Source organism: Amphiprion ocellaris, chromosome 3 (assembly GCF_022539595.1).
Source record: "Amphiprion ocellaris isolate individual 3 ecotype Okinawa chromosome 3, ASM2253959v1, whole genome shotgun sequence".
In the NCBI taxonomy this organism is placed as follows: Eukaryota; Metazoa; Chordata; class Actinopteri; family Pomacentridae; genus Amphiprion; species Amphiprion ocellaris.
In genome coordinates, this window is record NC_072768.1 from 24,965,258 (window position 1) to 24,987,422 (window position 22,165).

At 38.8% G+C, this 22,165-nt stretch overlaps 1 protein-coding gene across 1 annotated transcript in view; it reads right to left on the minus strand.

Moving 5' to 3' along the window:
- Positions 1 to 1,368: 1,368 nt before the first annotated feature.
- The window catches only part of LOC111570181 (nuclear factor of activated T-cells, cytoplasmic 3-like), a 34,801-nt gene continuing 14,004 nt past the window's right edge, over positions 1,369 to 22,165 (minus strand). Inside the window, exons 4-10 of the mRNA XM_023272796.3 lie at positions 20,943 to 21,105; positions 15,463 to 15,662; positions 14,275 to 14,447; positions 13,920 to 14,060; positions 13,782 to 13,837; positions 10,755 to 11,526; positions 1,369 to 2,076 (exon numbers count right to left, since the gene is read on the minus strand). Of these exons, the coding sequence (XP_023128564.2) occupies positions 1,931 to 2,076; positions 10,755 to 11,526; positions 13,782 to 13,837; positions 13,920 to 14,060; positions 14,275 to 14,447; positions 15,463 to 15,662; positions 20,943 to 21,105 (1,651 nt within the window). The 3' untranslated portion in view covers positions 1,369 to 1,930. The remainder of the gene's footprint in view (positions 2,077 to 10,754; positions 11,527 to 13,781; positions 13,838 to 13,919; positions 14,061 to 14,274; positions 14,448 to 15,462; positions 15,663 to 20,942; positions 21,106 to 22,165) is intronic.

Here is a 22,165-nt window from a genome sequence, read left to right on the forward strand (position 1 = left end):
CAGCTTAAAAATCCAAGGTAACAATTTGAAAAATACATGCTAGAGTGAAGCTGAGCCATAATTTGATCACTTTTGGGTATTCATTTTACTCCAGAATCAGTGTAAGAAGCTTTACACAGGAATAGCGTAAGTTTCTTGATTTGGATCCCATGGATCAGATGGACTGGCTCTTTAAAGGAGCGGTAGAGGTTAGTGATCATAGTACTCAGGTGAATAAAGCTCAACCAGCTTAATGACATTTACACACGTGGGTGAATCACTGGTCCTCCAGCTTGGCCAGGACTCTAGCATTTACATCAGTGTTATCACACTCGGACTCAGGTGTTTGGGTTTCTTCTCGCTTGACCTCTGTTTAATTTATATACACAACTGTTCAAAAGTTTGGGATCATTCAGAAATGTCCTTGTTTTTGAAAGAAAAGCACTTTTTTTTCAATGAAGATAACAAATGAATCAAAATATACAGTCTAGACATTGTTAATGTGGTAAATGACTATTCTAGCTGGAAATGGCTGATTTTTAATGGAATATTTACATAGAGGTACAGAGGAACATTTCCAGCAACCATCACTCCTGTGTTCTAATGCTACATTGTGTTAGCTAATGGTGTTGAAAGGCTAATTGATGATTAGAAAACCCTTGTGCAATTATGTTAGCACATGAATAAAAGTGTGAGTTTTCATGGAAAACATGAAGTTGTCTGGGTGACCCCAAACTTTTGAACAGTAGTGCATGCTTTTTAAAAATTTTATCATACACTGACATTTAACACTTACAATGTCAGTATTCTGTTATTCGTGGTCAAAGAATGATCGGAGCACCTTGATTGCAATGGTTCCTTTACCTTTTCACCCAGCTGACGTTGCCTTGTTTTTGAGAGTTCATTTTTAGAAAACCAAGAAAGAATTTTGCCTTCAAATAGAACAGTGACATGTTTTTTTTCCTCAGCTTGTATATACGCACTTCACAAAGTATCTGTAAAACCACATTGTATCAGGGGCTCGGTGCTTTAAAAAGAGAACATTAGCAGCGGCAGGGACTTAACCCCAGGCAGAGCAGAGCAGAGCAGAGCAGAGCAGCAGGGTTCCGACAGTGTGATTTAATGTTACCATTCTTGTTCCTTTGGTAAGTTGCTGCTGTTATGTATCATTACCAGCTCTTAGCTTTTACCACGATGTCCTGACATGTTGCCGCTCTAAAACAAAGCATCACAGGTGTCTTCAGCGTATTGCTACATGCATGACAGGGAAATGGTGCACATGCTGCAGTACATGGGTTGGTATTTCAACTCCAAAAGCAATTTTGGTTCTAAAATCCTTAATCAGACTGACACCCGCCAGTCATCAAATTACTCGTCCAGACACAGAACACCAATATTTTTCTTTTTACTTAAACCTCACAGTACATTTTTACAGTTCAGTGTCTGTAGCTTCACGTCACAACAGTTCAGGTTTAACAGCATTAATGTATTTCAGTGAAGAAAATGTAAACCACAGAGTATAATAAAGCTATAAAAATGTACATGATTAGTTGAAGGACTACAGTTTTTACGGGACCAGATCCAGAGTATCAAAAATAGATTTTTTTAATTTACTGGCCAATAAATAATGACAAGACTTTCTTATTTTCGTACAGCTTTAGCCTCTGTAATTAAATTACCAATCGATACAATTGTGTAAAATTCAAATTAACAGCCCCGTTGTAATGTTCTACAGTTATGAAAAGTTTAAAAATCTTTGGTTTACCAGTAAAGTCACACTGAAATTCCTGAGATAGACGAGGAAATGGTAATCTGATGTGGTGCCCTGATGATACGAGAGGCTGCTGACTAGTTTTCAGGCACTTGAGGATCAGTTAGGAGCACTTTGTGCACGCGTGACCGGTGATTTTGTTGCAAAGCACTGCAGTCGTCTCCTGAGAAAGCTGTGGAGCTACTGAGGACCTCCGCAGAATGGCAAGGCAGCATCGCTGGACTTGGGCTCCCAGTCATACTGGTGGTACTGGTCGAGCTGGTCAGGCTGGTCGGGCTGAGCACTGCTGCTTAGACTGCCAATGTCTCTATCGATTATCTCATTCACTGCAACAAAAATAGAGGAAACAGAAATGGTATGTTAGACATAATTAGTGCTTCATCAGAAATCTGGATCATGCTTGGTTTTCTGCTTCGTTACTAAAGTTGAATGATGGGAATAACATGAAGCGAAAACGGCTAATAACTTAGTGTTTGGAATTTCAAAACAAAACTCAAAACAAAAAAATCTCAACGTTTCTGTATGAAGCGTCTGAGAACTAGTAGATATCGCAAGAGCATCACAGACCAATATCAACAGAATACAACATACGCAGAGGGTGTGACTTTATTCTCTGCTCAGTACACCATTACTTCACTATATATTTCATTCAGTTCAGTTAGCATCAATTCACCGCCAGTCATGGCAGCACACTGTACATAGGCATGTTTAAAATGGTAGTTTACAGACACATCCAAACTATTCCCTTTGAGCAGCACTTTGCTGATTTTATTTAACCTTTATTTAACCAGGTAAGTTAGTTGAGAACTGATTCTCATTTTCAGTAACAACCTGGCCAAGAGGTGGCACACAGACAAGATAAAAAGGATTACATATACAGCAAATCACACAACATTACAAAACGACTTGTAAAATAGGCTAAAAACAGGTGCAGTGGTCCTGAAGTGTTACTCGAACTGACTTTTTAAAGGACGAGAGTGATACATATGAGGTGAGTTTTAGAGACTGTTGCAAAGTGTTCCAGTCAGTGGCAGAAAACTGGAATGAGGATCGATCGAGAGTGGTACGGACTTTGGGAATGTGGAGGTTAATGAAACTGTTAGAACGAAGAGTACGGGTGGAGTTATGAATAGTAAGTAATTTGGCTGTGGGAAGTGAGAAGAAAAAATACTGCTGACATGAAGAAAGCTCCAGTAGAACTAGGCTCAGAGTGTGCGGCCATCTGCCTCAGTCATTTGGGGTGGAGGTTTTAGAGCGAGTCAAAAGAATAGTAGAGAAAACACATAGGTGCTTGCTGCTATAATTAAGCTATATTAATTTTCAAAATGTAGCATCTTGCACCTTGAAATTCCACAAAAGCTTTCCAACACACATACATATGTAGTGCTCCTCAGCTCTCAATCTGTGGCATGTGGCAGAAAGCTCTAGAAAATGAACCATAAGATTTTTCCCAGATGTAACTTTTACATTTAAATGTTAAAGTAGCACCTAAAGGACTGATACGGTCCTCAAATGCTTTGCTAAGCAGTTTCAAAGGCAGACTGAGTGGTTTAAAGGTCAGCAAGTAGTCAAAACTCAAACACCCATATTGTAATCTCTAAAGGTAGTATGTTAAAAGTATCAAAAAGATGTGTGTTAAAGTGAAGTCAAAAAAGGCAAAATGTACTACAAATTATTTTTCCTCACCAAATGACCTAAAGGAAGACCTTTTGGCTTTGTCACATTTTTTTTTAACCTGCATGTCTGACTTTTGCAGATACTAAATTAATAATTATCTCTACAACTGAAATAAACATACATTTTGAATGGCTGGTGTTCAACCTGCTGCGATAGCAAAAAGAGCTGTGGACACATCCATGAACTTTTTTTGTTCAAATTACAGGTCAGAAATGAAACGACACAGGGCTTTTAAATATTGACACTCTCTTAAAAATATTGGCCTAAGTAATTTTTTCAGGTTTTTCAGAAAACTAAAAAAACTGCTCTACAACACACGTATCTTGACCTAGGCTGTTACTACAAGGGTAGAATCACATGATCTATTCAACTGAGGATGAAGGTGATTTTACCAGAGGTGGCCAGCATCATGAGGAGATGATTTAAGTAAAATAATAACTTTTATCAAAAAATGACTTAGGCCATTATTTTAGGAAGGTGACGGTGTTTAAAATCTGGATTCTGTGCTGCAGTTCCATGCCCAGCCACATGAGGGTGCAGCTGAGTGCTTTTGGATTTTACTTTAACAGGCTTGTGTGTGGTTGTAAAGGACAATGGCCTCACTAAATGCTCTACAATTCACCTTCTGATTATAAACTAGTCGACTACTCATAAATAATTGATAAACGAGTAGTGTGGGGTAGGACATACTGTGTAGACTGGGTTCTCAGTGGAGGTGTAAAATTGTGTTTATTATTATTAGCAGCAGAACTTAAAAGTGCTCTCTGCTGTGTTTATTTGCAGAGCAGCAAATGGTTCCATCTCTGCTCCATTCAGTCTATTCATAGCTCTGCTTTGAAACTTGAAGCTGACGAGGCAAACACATCAACAGTTCAACATTTAGTGCTGGAGGAAGTACTCAGATCTTTCACTTTAGTAGAAAGAGCAATATCAAAGTGTACAAACAGTATTTATGCAGAATAGGTAACTTAGGATAATATATTTTCATATTAGTGGAATATAATGAAGTGTGCTACATTGCATAAGCACTGTAGCACACTTATTACTATTCCACGGGCTGATCCTTCTTATTGCAGATTGTTCTGGCACGATTTTTGCAGCGTAACTCATCCTTCAGCTTTCAGAAAATCCATACAAATTACATACCAAAACGTGCAGCTAGATCGGGAACAGTTTAAGACTTTTAGTAGTGATTAGTTGTATGGTGTTAATGAAATACGTAAATAACTGCAAAAATTCCCAATTGAAAACAAAATCGAACTGTATCTGTTTGAGAGGGCAATCCTTAGTCTTTGTCTCTGGTCTTTTCACTGCACTAAAACTCTGCATCTCCTCCGTCCTCCACTGATTGGCTGAATGGAGTCCTTCTTTCTTAGTCCATTATCAAACATAGTTGCTTCCATTGATTCTACACTGCCTGTCCAAAAAAGTCACCACCTGAATTTAACTAAGCAAATAGGTAAGAGCCTTCCATTGGATAATTACTGCAGTGATGAATATGTTTCAGCAGGCAACAACTTATTTAACCCTAGCTGATTCTGTGAGGAGCTTCTCATTTCTTAATCGTGTCAGAAGACATATCCTGTGGTCATGGAAAGATGCTGATCTGTCTCAGAAGGGTCGAATTATTGGCCTGCATCAAGCAAAGAAAACAACTAAGGAGATTGCTGAAACAACTAAAATCGGGTTAGGAACTGTCCAACGCATTATTAAAACCTGAAGGATAGTGGTGAACCATCATCTTCCAGGAACAAATGTGGGTGGAACAAACTCTTAGCTGATCGTAGGAAATCAACAGTAGAACTCACGGCTATGTTTAATACTGAAAATAAGAGCATGTCCACACACACAATGCGAAGGAAACTCAAAGGATTGTGACTAAACAGCTGTGCAGCTTTAAGAAAACCACTGATCAGTGAGGCTAATCAGAAAAAAATGGCTTCAGTTTGCTAGGTAGCATAAAGATTGGACTCTGGAGCACTGAAAGAAGGTCATGTGGTCTGATGAGTCCAGATTTACCCTGTTCAAAAGTGATGGGCCCATCAAGGTAAGAAGAGAGGTGGATGAAGTGATGCACTCATCATGCCTAGTGCCTACAAGCCTGTGGGGGTTAGGGTTATGATCTGGTGTTGGTCTGGTTCAGCAACGCTATGTTTGCCAAGATTGAAGTCAGCTGACTACCTGAATATACTGAATGACCAGGTCTTTCTATCAGTGGAGCTTTTCTTCCCTGATGTTCCCAGATGACAATGCCAGGATTCATGGGGCTCACATTGAGAATGAGTGGATCAGGGAGCATTAGAGTATTTTCACACATGGATTGGTCTCTACAGAGTCCAGTCCTCAGCTTTGTTGACAATCTTTGAGATGTGCTGGAGAGGACTTTGTGCAGCGGTCTGACTCTCCCATCATTAAAATAAGATCTTGGTAGAAAATTAATGCAACTTTGGACAATAAATAAATGCTGTGACATTGCAGAAGCTTATGAAAACATTGTCACGGCGAATGTGTGTCGTTATCAGAGCTACAGGTGGTCCAATGAAATATTAGAGTGTGCAACTTTTTTTGGATGGGCAGTGTATAATGTTATAGTGGGTCTATCAGCAGGACACATCGAACAGCGGTTTTCATGCAAATCAACACAGCTGTTAATATGTCACAGACCAATATCCACAATGACTTCCTGTTTAGTGGCCTTTCATATGTGTTGAGTTAAAGTTCTAAATAAGAGTCCTTTACAGGTGTTTTGAAGATTTATAGTGGCTGGATGTTTAATTTAATTTTTAGTTTTTATGGAATAGGAACAATACTCTCACAAGAATAAAAATGAGAAAGTTTACATGTGAGCTTCTCAAAGTAAAATACCGTAATCTGCCATTAAAAGTTGACAGGATGCACTGATGACACTACAATATCAAAAATTTCAAAAAGATTTTGAAATGTTAAAAGAGGCTTACCAGGGAATCTGAAATATGTTGACTTTTAAAAATGAAACACACTGCCTCACACTTCTCCCTGTGCTAGACTGTCAAAATAGAAGCTCCCTGATGTTCGAAAGAGCTTACCAGACAGTACTTTCTCTTTCTCTCTCATACATATTAATGAAAAAAACATCTGTATTATCGCCTTCCAAATAAAAGTCTATACCCATTTTCATAGCTTAGTGAGAAACTTTCCTGTAGCTTGGATTTTTCTTCTCTTCAAAGCTTCAATTCTATAACCAAGAATTGTCTTCCTGGTAGTTACAGGATGTTACCAGGGTTTTTTCAAATATGGTAAAATACAAAAAAATATGTATATATGTTTTAGTGATGTTTCAAGGAAAGTAGCAGGGTGTGTCAAATATTCTGACTTTGGAAAATAAAACATGCTTTTTAAAGTTATACACATTTGTGTGTATGTTAAAATATCTGACATCTTGTAGCATACTGGCATGGATTTTAGGAGGGAGCTGGATGAGCCAGATTTAACAAATAAAAGGCCTTCTGTAGTTACAGGAAGTCATCAGGATCCTGATATGTATGCTAGACAGTGAAAATTTAACATCAGAACTTATCAGAGTATGTGAAATATGCTGAAAGTTCAAAACTAAATGTACTGATACAAATTAAACGTTACATATATTATATATATATTTAAACAGCAGTAGCTGCACTGGTGCACTCAAAATTTCTTCAGAAATAGTGGCCAACAGTTATTGATGTATTTATGTGAGAGCATCACGTTAATGTTGCAGCTGGTAAAAGCAGGCATAATTTTTAATACTGTACACTGCTGGGTAGTTTAATCTATAGTAATACCTAACTTCTTATTATATGTTTTATTAGCAATCAGAAACTGAAAAATATCCATAATAACACCTAAATTTTCCATCCCTGCCATCAATCATCACCATCATGCTGCCTAATTATATCTGCATCTCTATACAGCTCTGCCTTAAAACACAGATCAAACTCAACTTCTTCTCACATATAAAACCTTACAGCTGACACCCTCCAACCTCACTTAACCTTCTCCAGCATCACACTCTTCAAACCTTTTCAGGACCTACTCTTATGGTCCCATATTTTAGATTTCTTTTGCTCTCTTTCTGTGTTCAAGAGTAGGGCCCGATTCTCCCAACAATCCTGTCACATATTCAAGCAGAGGTAAAATAAGTACTTACATATTTTACTTAAGTAAATGTAGCGGTGCTTTACTTTAGAAATATTCATCATATTTAATATACATTACAAGCAAAAACCCTGAATTTATCATTTACTTTGGTAAAAAGTATGCAACATCAAGTGTAAAAACTGACTGACACATCCAAAGTATTTGCAGGGAATAGAATGGCATTGTTTCAGTGTTATCTCATTGCATTATTACTCCGCCAAGGAATGTGGCAGAGTTATGTGACGGTCGGCGTACACTTGTCTGTCTGTCTGTCTGTGCACAACTTTACTCAAAAACGGATTTGGATGAAATTTTCAGGGTTTAGAAATGACACAAGGACCAACTGATTAGATTTTGGCAGTGATGTGGCTTGTAGTCTGGATCCACAGATTTGTTAAAGATTTCTGCATCACTGCAAGATAGCAGCATTGCATCACTGTAACTATGACAACAATGAACGTTACGTCAGCTGCCTGCTGACAATCTCATGGATGTGATCTTACTACAAATCGACCACTGCTGACTTATCCGGACGTATCCGTCGGAAATGATACAAGGAATGAGTAGCCTTGGCAGAGTACTGCACTCTCTGAGTGCTTTTCTTGTTTTTATTATGCATTGCTTCTACATAGACTGGTGATCTGTCCAGGGTGTCCCCTGCCTTCACCCTAAGTCAGCTGGGATAGACTCCAGCACCCCGTGACCCTAATGAGGATTAAGCGGTATATAGATAACGAATGGATGGATTACTTCTACATTTCCAACAGCCTTAAGTTTGTGTATGTTGCGAACCCGTTAACACGTGGCAGTAAAGCCCAAATTTATTCATACCAGTGCCAATTTAAACTAAAACCAAAGAGCTCAGTGATCTCAGTATTGGGGTCCATCAATGATTTATACATGCTGCTGTACATACTGCCTCAGTGTGTCTCAGTGTGCTACAGAGGCTGATATTTCTCCAGCTGGGACAGATCAAGCTGCTGACAGTCAAAGTCAAATTGAAATGCAGTTGGACTGGGATGGTTGGGGGGCCAAGCAGGGGGCGTCAGATGACCCGACAACAGCTGGCACCCACTAACTGAGACATGGCAAACAAATTTAACCCTCATCTGCTTCATTCAGACCAGTAACCAAGAGCCACAGCTTTTATCAACCCAGATCAGAGGGAAACACAGGACTCACACACAACCACACAGCAGCCCAACATATAAATAACCAACATCACAGAGCAACAGAGCATGAAGACACACCTCAAAAGGTAAGCAGCTGCAAAGCAGACACACAGTCACTGCATTTAAGTTTTGTAATTCCAACATGTAGATCTAAATCACAGAACACGTCATCAGTCCCTACAGAGCTGCAAGAGAGTTTTCATTTTTCTATGCAACCCCAGTGTTCTATATTAAAACAATTTCAAATACTTTGTAAAATATTCATAGCACCTGAGTGCATACAACACATAAATGAAACAATCATTTGTAAAATCAAGAAATTAATACTACTGTAAAAAAGAGAAAAAAATAGACAAATTCATTTCTGGTAAGGCTGTATTCTCTCAACTTGTTTGCTATAACACCATCAGGAGATCACCGATCTCATTATACAGGAACAAAATCCTTTTGTGTAAAGATTACAAGGTTTACATTGTCTCAAACCACATTCACACCAACAGTGCCCAGCAGGCACTTTTTGTAGGATCTGGAGGTGAAGAGACTGAAGAAAAGTCTATTTGACTATAAAACTGGATTAACTCTGGTAGAAAATTGGAATTTTAAAAAAAATATCTATCTGCAAATGGCAGCAGATGTCAGTTTACACCTCTCTTTTCCCATAAAGTGAAAAAATGTGTAAACTATACAAACATTAACTTGAGCTTCAGCTGACAAAAAGCTGAACTAGATCTGAAAGAGCAAATTATTATAACGCCAAGGAACACGGCGGAGTTATGTGACAATCGGCGCTTGTCTGTCTGTTAGTCTGTCTTTCTGTGCGCAACATTACTCAAAAATGGAATAATGGATTTGGATGAAATTTTCAGGGATGTTCAGAAATGACACAAGGACCACCTCATTAGATTTTGGCAGTCGTGTGGCTTATAGTCTGGATCCACAGATTTGTTAAAGATTTCTGTATCATTGTGAGATAGTGGCACGGCGTCATTGTAACTATGACTACAAGTGAACACTACATCAGCTGCCTGCTGATGATCACATAATTGCGATCCTACTACAAATCGACCGCTGTGGACTTATCCGTCGAAAATGATACAAGGAACAATTGATTAAATTGTAAGGCTGTTTCTGAGTCCCATCAATTCTCATCGTCTGCTACATATTTAGGTCACGCGAGTCAGTATTCTTGCATAACGTACACATGCACAACACCTGCCTGTGCTCAGAGGAAGGTCATTTTGTTTGTGGGTACATCTATATTAAATGGCCACAATCTATAGTGCTATGATTTCTGATCATCAATAACGAATTAAAAAAGGCTGCATTTCGAAAAAAATATGCTGCATTTCTCACAATACCATATGGGGGAATGAACAGTCTTGGCGGAGTACCGTGCACTCTCAGTGCTTTTCTTGTTCTTAGTATGATATACAGTCAGTGATTTGAGACTCATCTGAGCGCCTGACTTTCAATGACTCTGTTGTGATTTGCTATTATTATGTACAACGGACTTTAATTTAGATATGGACTCTTGATATGCAATTTTAATCCTGTAATCACTTCAATGGCTTTTAGAAGGACTGTGCCTCAGCAGTGGAGGGATCTATTCCCCTTGCAGTTACCATGGGGACAGCTACAATGTGTTTTGTCTTGTTAGATAAGCACCATTTACAGCTTGTTTCACAGCAGCTACAGTGGACTTTAATTAAGACAAAAGTTACTGTACAGTAAAAATATGTTGATACTTCAACAGAAACCTTAAACTGATCTCTTTGTTCATCATTTCAATTAATCAGTCACTTTCAGCAGAGCTGCAGAGATACGTGTAGATCAAAGAGAAAGTATTAATGTTAAAATCATGTGATTCAATGTGTAGAAGCAGAGTTTGTTACAGGAATAGTCTGATAGGTTTTTCTAGATGTTTTGGAATTTGTTTCTTTAAAATCACAGGACCAAGCCACATACTTTTTTGTGAATTAATGAAACACCGAGATTCTTACCATCATCCAGTGTGATCTCCTGGAGGCCCAAGGAACCCAGATTTGGCTGATCCTCTGGTTCCTGCTTGATGCTCAGTGTCTGTCCTGGGCTGGACAGCACAGAGTCCTTCTGTGGGTCAGCGGCAGTTATGAACGTACTCGTCGAGCTTTGTGAAACTGCAGACTGTCCCCTACATGGTCCTCCAGAGGAAGTGTTTGGAGAGATTGTGAAGCTCTGAAGAGGGACTGAAGAGCCTTGGGGAGGAATCGTGGTGATCTGAGGAGGGACTGGGGTCTGAGAAGAGATGAAGGTCTGAGGAGGCTTGATGGAAGTATTAAGTGCAATCAAGGACTGATGAGGGCTTAGAGGGGTTTGTGAAAGCATGGATGGACTCTGGAGTGGGATGGAAGAGGTCTGAGGAAACATTAAAGTCTGAAAGGAGACAGAGGAGGGTGGAGGGTGGTAGAGACGGGGGGCATTGTGGGAAGCAGGATAGCGTAATGGGAGGTCACAGGAATCATAATAAGCCACGTCTGAACTTAACACTTGGTCATGGGAGGGTGTGTCAGAGGAGGGAGAACAGAAGCCAGGTGCATTGTGGGAGATAAGGTCTGGCTCCCAATGCTCCTGTTTGACTCCAGCAGCCACCGGAAGGTGACCTCTGACCTCAGGCAGATAGGTGAAGCACTGTGGTACACTTCTTCTTCTCTTCCCATTTGAGACATAGAACTGGACTTGGACTGGACAAGTTGTCTTCTTATTGTAAGGAGGAATCTCTACCACAATTCTGGTCTGAAAGACAGAAACACACACACAAGTGAGAGCACTGTGGCATCTCAGAGTTAATTGACACTGCTCTTCCAAATAACACTCCCTGATGTTCCAGGTACTTGTGTTAAATGCACAAAGGAAACTGTTATATTAGTATATTGTTTCTAGGGATGTCTAATAGAACAGTGATTCTGTAAGAAGTTTGTTAAATGTATAAGCCATGACACTAGTAAAGACTTAATTTGTGTATTGTTTGGTCTAAGTCAGAGCAACATTTCACAGTAGAGACACAGTTTACGCTGTGTCTCAAACCACATTCACACCAACAGTGCCCAGCAGGCACTTTTTGTAGGATCTGGTGGTGAAGAGACTGAAGAAAAGTCTATTTGACTATAAAACTGGATTGACTGAAAATTGGAATTAAAAAAAAGACGAAACCTAGACTATAGATAACTATTAATTTAACAGCATTCATAATCCTATCTTACAACATGTTTTCAAGGCCTACACTAAGTTAAAATATAGTTATTCAATATAGCCCTAGAAGTTCTTTGACCAAGTAATCTATGCTGTTCTGACATCAGAATTGACTCCCCTACAATGAAGGTGATAAAATTGATAATATTGCATTAACTAGACTACTACTGCAAAAGGACAAACGGCAGATGTCAGTTTACACCTCTCTTTTCCCATAAAATGAAAAAAAGTTGTAAAATATACTAACATTTACTTGAATTTCAGTTGACGAAAAGTTGAACTAGATCTGAAAGCACAAATTATTACTCCGCCAAGGGAACACGGTGGAGTTATGTGACGATGGGTGTACGTTTGTCCTTCCGTCTGTGCACAACATTACTCAAAAATGGACTAAAGGATGTGGATGAAATTTTCAGGGAAGGTCAGAAATGACACAAGGACCACCTTATCAGACTTTGGCAGTGATGCGGCTTATAGTCTGCAGCCACGGCTTTGTTAAAGATTTCTGTATCACTGCGAGATAGCGGCATGGCGTCACTGTAACTATGACAACAACTGACTGCTACGTATGCTGACTGCTGACAATCACATGATTGCGATCATACTCCAAACTGACTGATGCAGAATCAGGACGTATCCGTCAGAAATGACAAAACAACTGAGCAGCCTTGGTGGAGTACTGCGCTCTCTGAGTGCTTTTCTTGTTAATTCTTTTAATCTGTTTCTATACTTGTCTCCTGTCTGCTCTATGTAAACACAGCTTGCAGTTCAGCTGAAATATCCCAAAATCTTTGTTATGGCTTTATAGCTGTGCTAAAGAGTGCAGACTTTTTATTGTTTTTACAGGATCTGGCGCAGACCGAATTGTTTGCAATTTTTAAAATGAGACTGGTAGAATAAAGTGAATTTCATGGCATTCCATGATTTTGAGCTTAGATTTGGTACATTTTCTGGGTGACAATGTGACAAAGAAAGAAATCCGACATCACTTTGCTGTGACATGTCAGAAAATAATCTCCTCCAGCAAACACTTAACAATAGGGTCATCACATTTGCAGTGGTGAAAGAAGTATTTAGACCTTTTTCTGAAGTACAAGTAGCAATACAATAATGTATAAATACTAATTACACTTAAGTATGTTTTTGGCCACAGTTTAAGTCCTCTATTTACCAAACATTTAACAGATAGCTTATAATGTACTATATAGCAGTGTAGTACACGGTATTAAAGAATTATATATATAAAAAAATAGGGGTTTGCCTCAAACTGGGGCTGTTTGTCTTGAAAATTTTCTAGTCAAACACAAGTACCGCTAAACCTTGGAATAGTCCCATATTTTACAACTGTTATTTTTTATTATTATGCATTAAAGTGGAAAAATATTTCTCTCAGTATGTATTACTGTTGTATTTTTGCACCCATAGCAAATTTTAAAAGTGGAGATCATAGGAGCCGAGCCAGATACAGCCCGCTTTTGAAAGTGAAACAGCTTAACTGAGTTTCTTAAAATGAATCCTAAAACACCACAATGATTCTGGGAGAGAGTTCTTTAGACGGATTAACAAAACTGAAATTAGAGCTTTTCATAAATTACATGAGCACCATGTTGGCATAAAAAGGAACAAATAGTTGAATCATTGTAGTCACTGTAGAATCATTTCAGTACAGCCACACATTTTATACCATATTGTCCAGTATGTTTCCTACTATTCCTATAATTTTGTATGCTGTATTTATTATTGCTGCTGCTCCCATAGTCACAAGGAAGCCAGAAGATCCTGATAATGTTTGTACTTACTACACTGCTTTTTTCTGACAGAACTCTAGCGTCCATTTCCCACAGTGTTCTTCCATCTGAAGGGACAAAACATGTAAAAGTTTGTCAAAAACTGTAATTTCACTTAAAGTAAAGTAAATTGCTGTACATTGATCTTACCAGGCCCTTTCTCCACGAAAACAACCCTGGACTGAGCAGCGATGTTGGATCCGGTGATGACTAGCTCCTGTCCTCCATCTACAGAGCAGCTGTTTGGACTGAAGCTCTCCAACTGAGGAAGATCTTGGCCTGAGCGCTGGGCTAAAAAGCAACAGTATTGTTTTACAATTCAAGTACAACTGTGGTTTCTTTCTATAACATGACAGAGCATATCTGTACAAAAAGAAGAAACACTTACAGACCGGTATATGTTAAAATTTAGCACAAGCATTGAGAAACATCTAACATAGCCACAAATGAAAAATTTGTCTGCGACTGAATGTATTGCACTGTTGACATCACGGGATTCACTCACAACACTCCACAGGAATAGATACTGTCTGCAGCCACAGCATCTGGCCATCCAGATGAGGAACAGCAACCCTGAACACAACTCGCACCCTTGTATTCTTCCGGCCGATATCTGTCTCTCCTTTCTTCAGCTCAATGTCAGCATTACGCAACTTCAGGATGCCAGCGCAGTCAATGCTTCAGAGAAAAAAACAAAGACATACTTTTGATCATAATGCATTATTTGCCACATTAACAGCATCGCATGGGATTTTTGTCTGCTAATAAGGTTCTAGAAAAATGCATTAGTGGGCTTTGTTTTTGCTTGCATCTTGTGTTTCACTAGCATGCACACTGGCATTCAGGGGGTGCAGTGCACATTCCTGTCAATTCCAGAGGGCAGTAACTGAAGTGTATGCAAGCTATGAGATGCAGGGAACAAGATACATAGAGGAATATTGTCTACTGGAAAAGGCGAACAGTTCTGCTTTGGCCACAATCATCTCATTTGAGTTTTGTGTATGAAAAACAGGATATAACTGCTCCCCTAAATAGAAGCTAAAAACAGAACCATTGCCACTACTATATATGGCTAGTTCTGCTATTTCTGCTACTACTGCCAATTCAATTACTGCTACTAGTACTACGACTACTTCCACAACATCATAGAACAATATTCAGACTAACACTACTTCTACTGATACCACTCCTGTTCTTACAACATGTCTACAACCACTACAGTGCTGTGAAAAAGTATTTGCCCCACAGATATCTTCCACTTTTATCTATTTGTAACACTTAAGTATTTCAAATCATTAAACTAATTTTAATACTGGACAAACCCAAGAAAACACAAAATGTAGTTTTTAAATGATGACTTTACTTATTGAAAGAACAATGCTGTCCAGACTCACCTTTTCCTAGTGTTAGAAAAAGTAATTTCCAAATCTACCAAATGACCAAACTTATTTGGCAATTGGGTTAAATCTCAACAGTCACACTCACAAATGATTACTCCCAGGCTTGTTGAATCAAAACATCACTAAATACAGTAGAATCTGTCTGGCACTGTGAAGTAGCTAAAGATGTCCAACAAACTGGACTCTATACTATATCAGGGCGAAAAGAATATCATTAGTACAGATATCAGGCTGACCCTTAAAAAAATCAATAGTGATACCAAATGCAGGTTTGGCACTGTTGCCTTTAATACCTGGCGGCCATGTTGTTTTCTGGAAGCAGAGGGATCTCCAAGACTTTGGTACAGCCCATTACTTTTTCCTGGCACATGGTAGTAACCGTCTTCCCTGTTACTCGGTGGACCTGGTAGAAGGAATGAGGGCGAAGATATCGGTCGTCTGCAGTGCCTATAAACAACAGCAGGCTGACCGGCTGCTCGCTGTATCCATTCAACTGCAGAGAGAAATGCAACAGTCTGATAAACAGGTGCTTGTTATGACAAACATCTCAATATTTATGCTGCTTGACTTGTTGAAACTTGGAAGGTCAAACATCTTCACACTCCGTGGTCAGAAAAGGTGTTAAAATTACAGGGTCAAAGTGTGGAGAAAACACAGAAAACGCTATGCTGATTGTTGCACCGATAGAGTAATATCTTTTTGTGGAGGCAGTGTGATGCTGTGGGGCGGCATCTCCTTCTGGAAAAAGAAGGTTTGTCAGCACTGGAGGCAATCTCGTTGCAGAGACATATCGAGATGAGATTCTGTAACCAGTGGCAATCCCGTATCTCCACAATCTGGGACCATACTCTGCTCTCCAAGATGACAACGCTTGCCCCTACAGAGCAGGGTTTATCAGAGACTACGTCCAGAATTTGGGAATGGAGAGGATGGAGTGGCCTGAAAGCAGTCCAGACCTCATCACAGGAATTGAGGTCAGGACTCATCACACTTGTGGGATCAGCTTGAAAATGGTGTTCATACCAGAGTAACCAATACAACCATGCTGGTTGACTTGCGACAAATTCTGGTTGAAGAATGGGAAGCGGTCTCACAGCAGTGTGTGACAGGTTGGTGATCAGCATGAGGAGGAGGTGCCAGGCTGTTGTAGCTATGTATGGTTCTTCCACATGCTACTGAGGCACTTGTTTGTTAAATGAATAAATTGTAAAATTGTCAGTATGTGTTGTTTCTTCAGACTTCAATCATCCAATCCACCAAACAACACCAAACAAGAGCCAATAGCAGAATAAACAGAGAAGATTTGGCAAATTTTAATGGGTACAACCTACATACTCAGCTCTGCTGCTCATCCCACAAATGCATGTTCCTTACCAATGTGGCACCATTTAAAAGGGAAATAAACAGGCTTTCGAATGGTATAAGATGTACTGCTGAGAAGAATTGTTACAACAAAGAAATAATCTACCACACACAAATTTCCTTACTTTTTTCTGCTAATGTTTACTTAAATAAAGAGGATCAACATTTGAAAAGTTGTTGGCATTTTCCCTGAATAATCAGACAAGTGTATCATAGGGGAGATGAGAGAAGTTTTGGCTGTTGGGAGTCTTCTTGAGAGAACTGTCTGAGAACAGAGAATGTGGTGAACATGATGGAGGCTGACACCCTGAACAAGTGGACCAGGCTGCAACACTTTGGCCACAGGCTGCATCTTGCAGCTGGTAACTTAAACCCATGTATATATTGCAACAATGTGCAGCCCTATAATAATACTATTGTTACTGTTCTGTAACTACTGTCCCCTTACAGATTTTTCTACGGAAAGTCACGATAAAGTAGGGGATTTTCATATGCCAATTTTAGTGTTTGTCAGACCATGAGCAGAGCTCGGTGTTGCTGCTTCTCCTATAGTTTTTATTTCCATGTTGTGGCCTTGGACGGTACTTGTCTGTAAGTACTTCATTTGTTTGACACTGTTTAGTTACAGACAATAAATATAGTTGCTTTGCTTTGTTATGAAGCCCTAGAATTTAGTTAATTGATAGTTTTTTATTGTTGTGACTTATTTTTTTTCTGTTGTTCTTCTATTATGCCTAAATTATGTATTATGTTCTGTTTTCTGTTTGCAATTTGTGTTTTTGTTGCTTTTCTAAATAAAATTAAATGAGTCTTCACTGACAAGAACAGTTACGCCTTGAGTTTTGAAGAATCACACCGTTAGCTAGCCGTCTACTATGAAAAGTATAAAACTCATAGGGAGGACAGTAAAGTTAGCATATGCCAACTTTAGTGCCCCCTCTCTCCCACTGCCCTCCATTTCTCCCTATCCACAAACGCGAGCGAGACTCAACAAAGACTTCTGCTCTCTTTGTGGATTTCACACATACACACACAAACCCATGCACTCACGCATGCACAAAACACAGTTTTAACACATCTTGCAGCATGAAGCTCATCTAGCTTCATCAGCAGCCTAAGAATGTGACACCCAGAATAGCCCTGCTGGCGTCCGTTACATATGAGGCCTTGATAGAGCTTTACTTGCCTCAGCCTGCCTCTGTTGTCTGATCCAGATGATCCACAAGGTTGCTCACACACATCACCAGCAAAACACAACTCTGACACAACCTCTGTCTCTCTATGATTTTAATTCAAGTGTATGATCACAGATTCAATCCTTGTTTTGAGTTTTTAAGAATATATACAGTATTTAAGAACAAAAATAATCTTCTTTGCATGGACTCTAGCACTCTGATGAACAGACGGCCACTGATGAGTGTCATCTTTTTTCTGAATCCATGTATTGTTTATGCCACATTCAAGTCAGAGTTACATTCACAAGTTTAAAATGAGTAAGCAGAATTCGTATAAACATTCAGGTTGCAGTTTGGAAATGGAATACCTATCAGACCCTAACCCTAGAATTTGGCAACAGCAGAACTGTTACTACTTCAGTATGTACAAATATGCAACATGCACATACAGCTGTGGTTCTTCTCTTTCTTATGGTGTGATATTAACATAGCTAGATACTAACTTCACAATGCAATGATGAGTTCAAGCGTAATTCAGACATGAGTAATGGGTTTGTAGACACACACAGCTGTATGCAGATTGTAACTATGGCTTAATTTGGTGTGAAAGCAAGATTATTTTTTCCTGTTGGCAATTCATGGCACACACAAGTAACTAAAATAGTTCAAGGTCAGGTTGTGTACTTCAGTTTGATATGCCCTACACCTTGCTGCAATGACTGCTTCCAGAGCAATTTAACTAAGATGAAGGAATGTGAATATGGATGCAAAGGTTAAGGATAGTAATAAAGACATGCCTGAAAACAAACAAACGTTCTATCTCTCACATCAGCTTACTATTCAGTGTAATGGAACTGATGATAACAGACATGCTGATATGTTGACTGTGTGCAAAAAAACACACACCCATTTCATAACAATAATATTTTTCTTTATTGCATTTGGAAAGGTACAGTGTTTGTGTTGTCAGTGCACAGTATCTCTGTCTTTAGTTGTGTGATGACACAACATGTCTACCATCCATTACTCTACAAAATGTCTGACAGTAGTAAGTTGCTCATCACAATTTACCAGAGCCAGTGGGGAGATTCAGGTTGCTTTTTTTGTCTAACCAACAGTCCTAAATGCAAAGATGTTTAAATAATAATCATATCCAGCAAAAAGAAAACTTAAATTGCTGCAGTTGAGAAATTGGTTAAATAACTAAAACAGGGTGGATGCGATTCAAGCGGTGGAGCATGTCATTGTGTTCATTGCAGGGCTAGGAGGTGTGCAGTGTTTTGGTATAAAATAATGCGGTGTCTGTTGCCAAAATGCCTGTTTGGAACAGGCTGACTGTTTTGCCTCCAGTATTGCTGGTTGTCATCAACCAATCGATCTTTCAAACAGCTTCATAATCCACGCTACATTAGCTTATCAACACGTTAACATATAAAGTTAAAGTAGCTGATGCTGTGTTTGCTGTAACTAGCACCGTTGAGACAGTGTTTAGAGAGAGGGTTATCCCTAAACCTCTCTACATGAACAATAGCTTACATAAATTTGTAAAGATCATGTATGTCATGGGGCTGCACAGTGACTCGGTGGTGAGCACCGTCGCCTTGCAGCTAGAAGATCCATGGTTCGCGTCCCGGCCTGAGCTTGGGATCGTTCTGCATGTTCTCCCTGTGCATGCGTGGGTTTTCTCTGCATACTCCAGCTTCCTCCCACAGTCCAAAAACATGCTCAGGTTAATTAGTAACTCTAAATTACCCGTAGTTGTGAATGTGATTGTCTCTATATGTAGCCCTGTGATAGACTGGTGACCTGTCCAGGGTGTCCAATGCCTTCGCCCTAAGTCAGCTGGGATAGACTCCAGCCCCCCTGAGACCCTAAGGAGGATTAAGCGGTGTATAGATAATGGATGGATGTAAATTATGGCAGTCTTGAGTTTCTAATGTCTCCTAAAACTGAATTTTCCATGATGGAATCATTGAAGTGCATGCATCTTTGTCACAAAAAAAAAAAAACTAATCTTTTGGTTCGCACATGGATTTGTTATAGTTCTTATAGTTCTGGGTAAAAAATATATAAACATAATGCTAAAGCTTGGTTAAACATCCCTTGGCAATTTTTACTAGGTACTTTTGGAAGCTGTCCACAAGTTTCTGGTTGGATATTTGACCACTCCTCTTAACAAATTGGTAGTTAAATTTAATTTATTTACTTTCTGTCCCGGTAATGTTTTTTCAGCACAGAGGCCAGTCTACAACCTTACTTGAAGCCCAATTTAGCAGTTTATTCATCAGCTTTGATATGTGTTTCAGGTGTGTTTGGGGTCATTGTCTTGTTGGAACACCCAGTTGCGTCCAAGACCCAACCTTCTGCCTGATGTTTGTATTGTTTTCCTGAAGAAGTGTTTGTGGTCGATTCTAATGAGTATATCAAATAGGCGCTAATTAAATACACTCTGTGGAGTCACTGCTCAGCTGTAGTCAATCATAATTACTCACAAGAAGTTAAGAAGCCATGCCACTCAGAAAATTCGATGAACACAGCTTTCTACATCATCAAAACTGATAATTAAAGCTACTGTATGTATATTTTGACAGATCCAGCAGATTTTATCATATTTCCAGAAGACCTATAAAAAATCTATGGAAAAAAAGACAAAGACAGATGGATTTCAATGATACCATCACAAAAAATCCTGAGTTATAGGAATCATAGGAAACTCAAGACTGCCATGATATACATGGTCTTTAGAAGTGGATGGAAATTTTTGCTCATGACTGTATATATAGTCAAGGGTTGCATCTAAAGTTTGCGTTTGATATTCTTTTCAATCACTTCATTAATTAAAAAATGTAAAGACTAATAATCAGTTTGAAAGATGTTAAACTTAGTACACTTGCGAATGCGTGCAAAGGTAAGAATTGGCCTTATGTTATCATAACAGCAGCCGTGTGGAAATGACATTGTACATGTAGATTTATTAATTTTCTGTGGATATCCTGATCAAATAAAAACAAAATGATGTTTATCACTAACTGATAGTAACCAATTAATTGGCCAAAAGTATTTAGGGCTCACTTAGACATTGATCAAATATTTTCAAATATTTAAATGCTACACTGGTATTAAGCAGTCTGGAGGAGAGACCTGACAACAGAAGTCAGAACCAAATTGTGAGGTTTTCTTTATAAGAGACAAATGAGAGTAATACAACGTGCAACGTACTGCGATGAAGGCCTCACCTTGATAACAGGATATCCTCCAGTAGCTGCCTTGATGGACCCTCGGCTGCCCTCTGTCTCGTAATGTGCCCTGTGGTAAGACCTGGGCTGGACCTCCAGCGTCAGCTCACACTGGTCATATTGATTTGGCAGAGGCCAGTCCAAGGGAGGGGGTGATGAGGTCCTGGAGGAGACAACAGACACATAATTGTCATGCTGATGAAACCAATCATTTACACTGTTGCTTAAAATGGATTTACTCTGATGAGCCTAAACATTATGGCCACAGCTGCCTATATGTTGTCTGTCATTCATGGTCAATCAAAACAGTTGACACACTGAGGCATGGTGCTCTGAATATGCCCTGTGCTATCTGGCTTGAAGAGAAGACCAAATTCTTTAGGTCCTGTAGGTTGCAAGCTGAAACAGTCACTGTCACTGTTAGTGGGTACTCCCCACTGTACACTGTACCAGAAATACCTCACAAGCCATTTAAGAGAAGACAAGATAAGATGAGAGTCATATTATGTTGATGACATCCTAATGACCTAATGCAGTGATAATTCTTGAAGAAATTAGACAAAACTACACGATTTCTCATAGGCTTTGTGTCTATAAAGTTGGATTTGAAAATGAAACACTTTATTAATATTAAAAAAATATTTTATTGGTTATATTTAGGAATATTTTTGGTTTTGTGGTACAACTTAGTATATCAGCTCAGTTCTGAAAGTTTATTAAAAAAAAAAAAAAAAACATTTTTGTGACCAAGCACAGTGGTCCCTCGTCTATCGCGGGGGTTACGTTCCAGATCCCCCCAGCGATAGGCGAAAATCGGCGAAGTAGCAACCATGTTTATTTTATTATTTATTTTTTTTTTATATATATATATATATATATATATATATATATATATATATATATATATATATATATATATATATATAGATATAGATATAGATATAGATATAGATATATATATAGATATAGATATAGATATATATATATATATTGTCAGGCTTTATAAATCCTCCCCACACTCATATAAACCTTTTCACACACTGTTATTTGTCTTTCCCATACTCTTATAAACACTTCCTATGCACTAAAACACTTTCTACACTCTTAAACCTACATAATTTTAACAACATATAAAATTCTACATGGGTACTCACCAGTTAATTTACTACAAATTAAATGCTGAAGATGATGATGAATTAGCTGTGCAGTACTGATGATGGTGA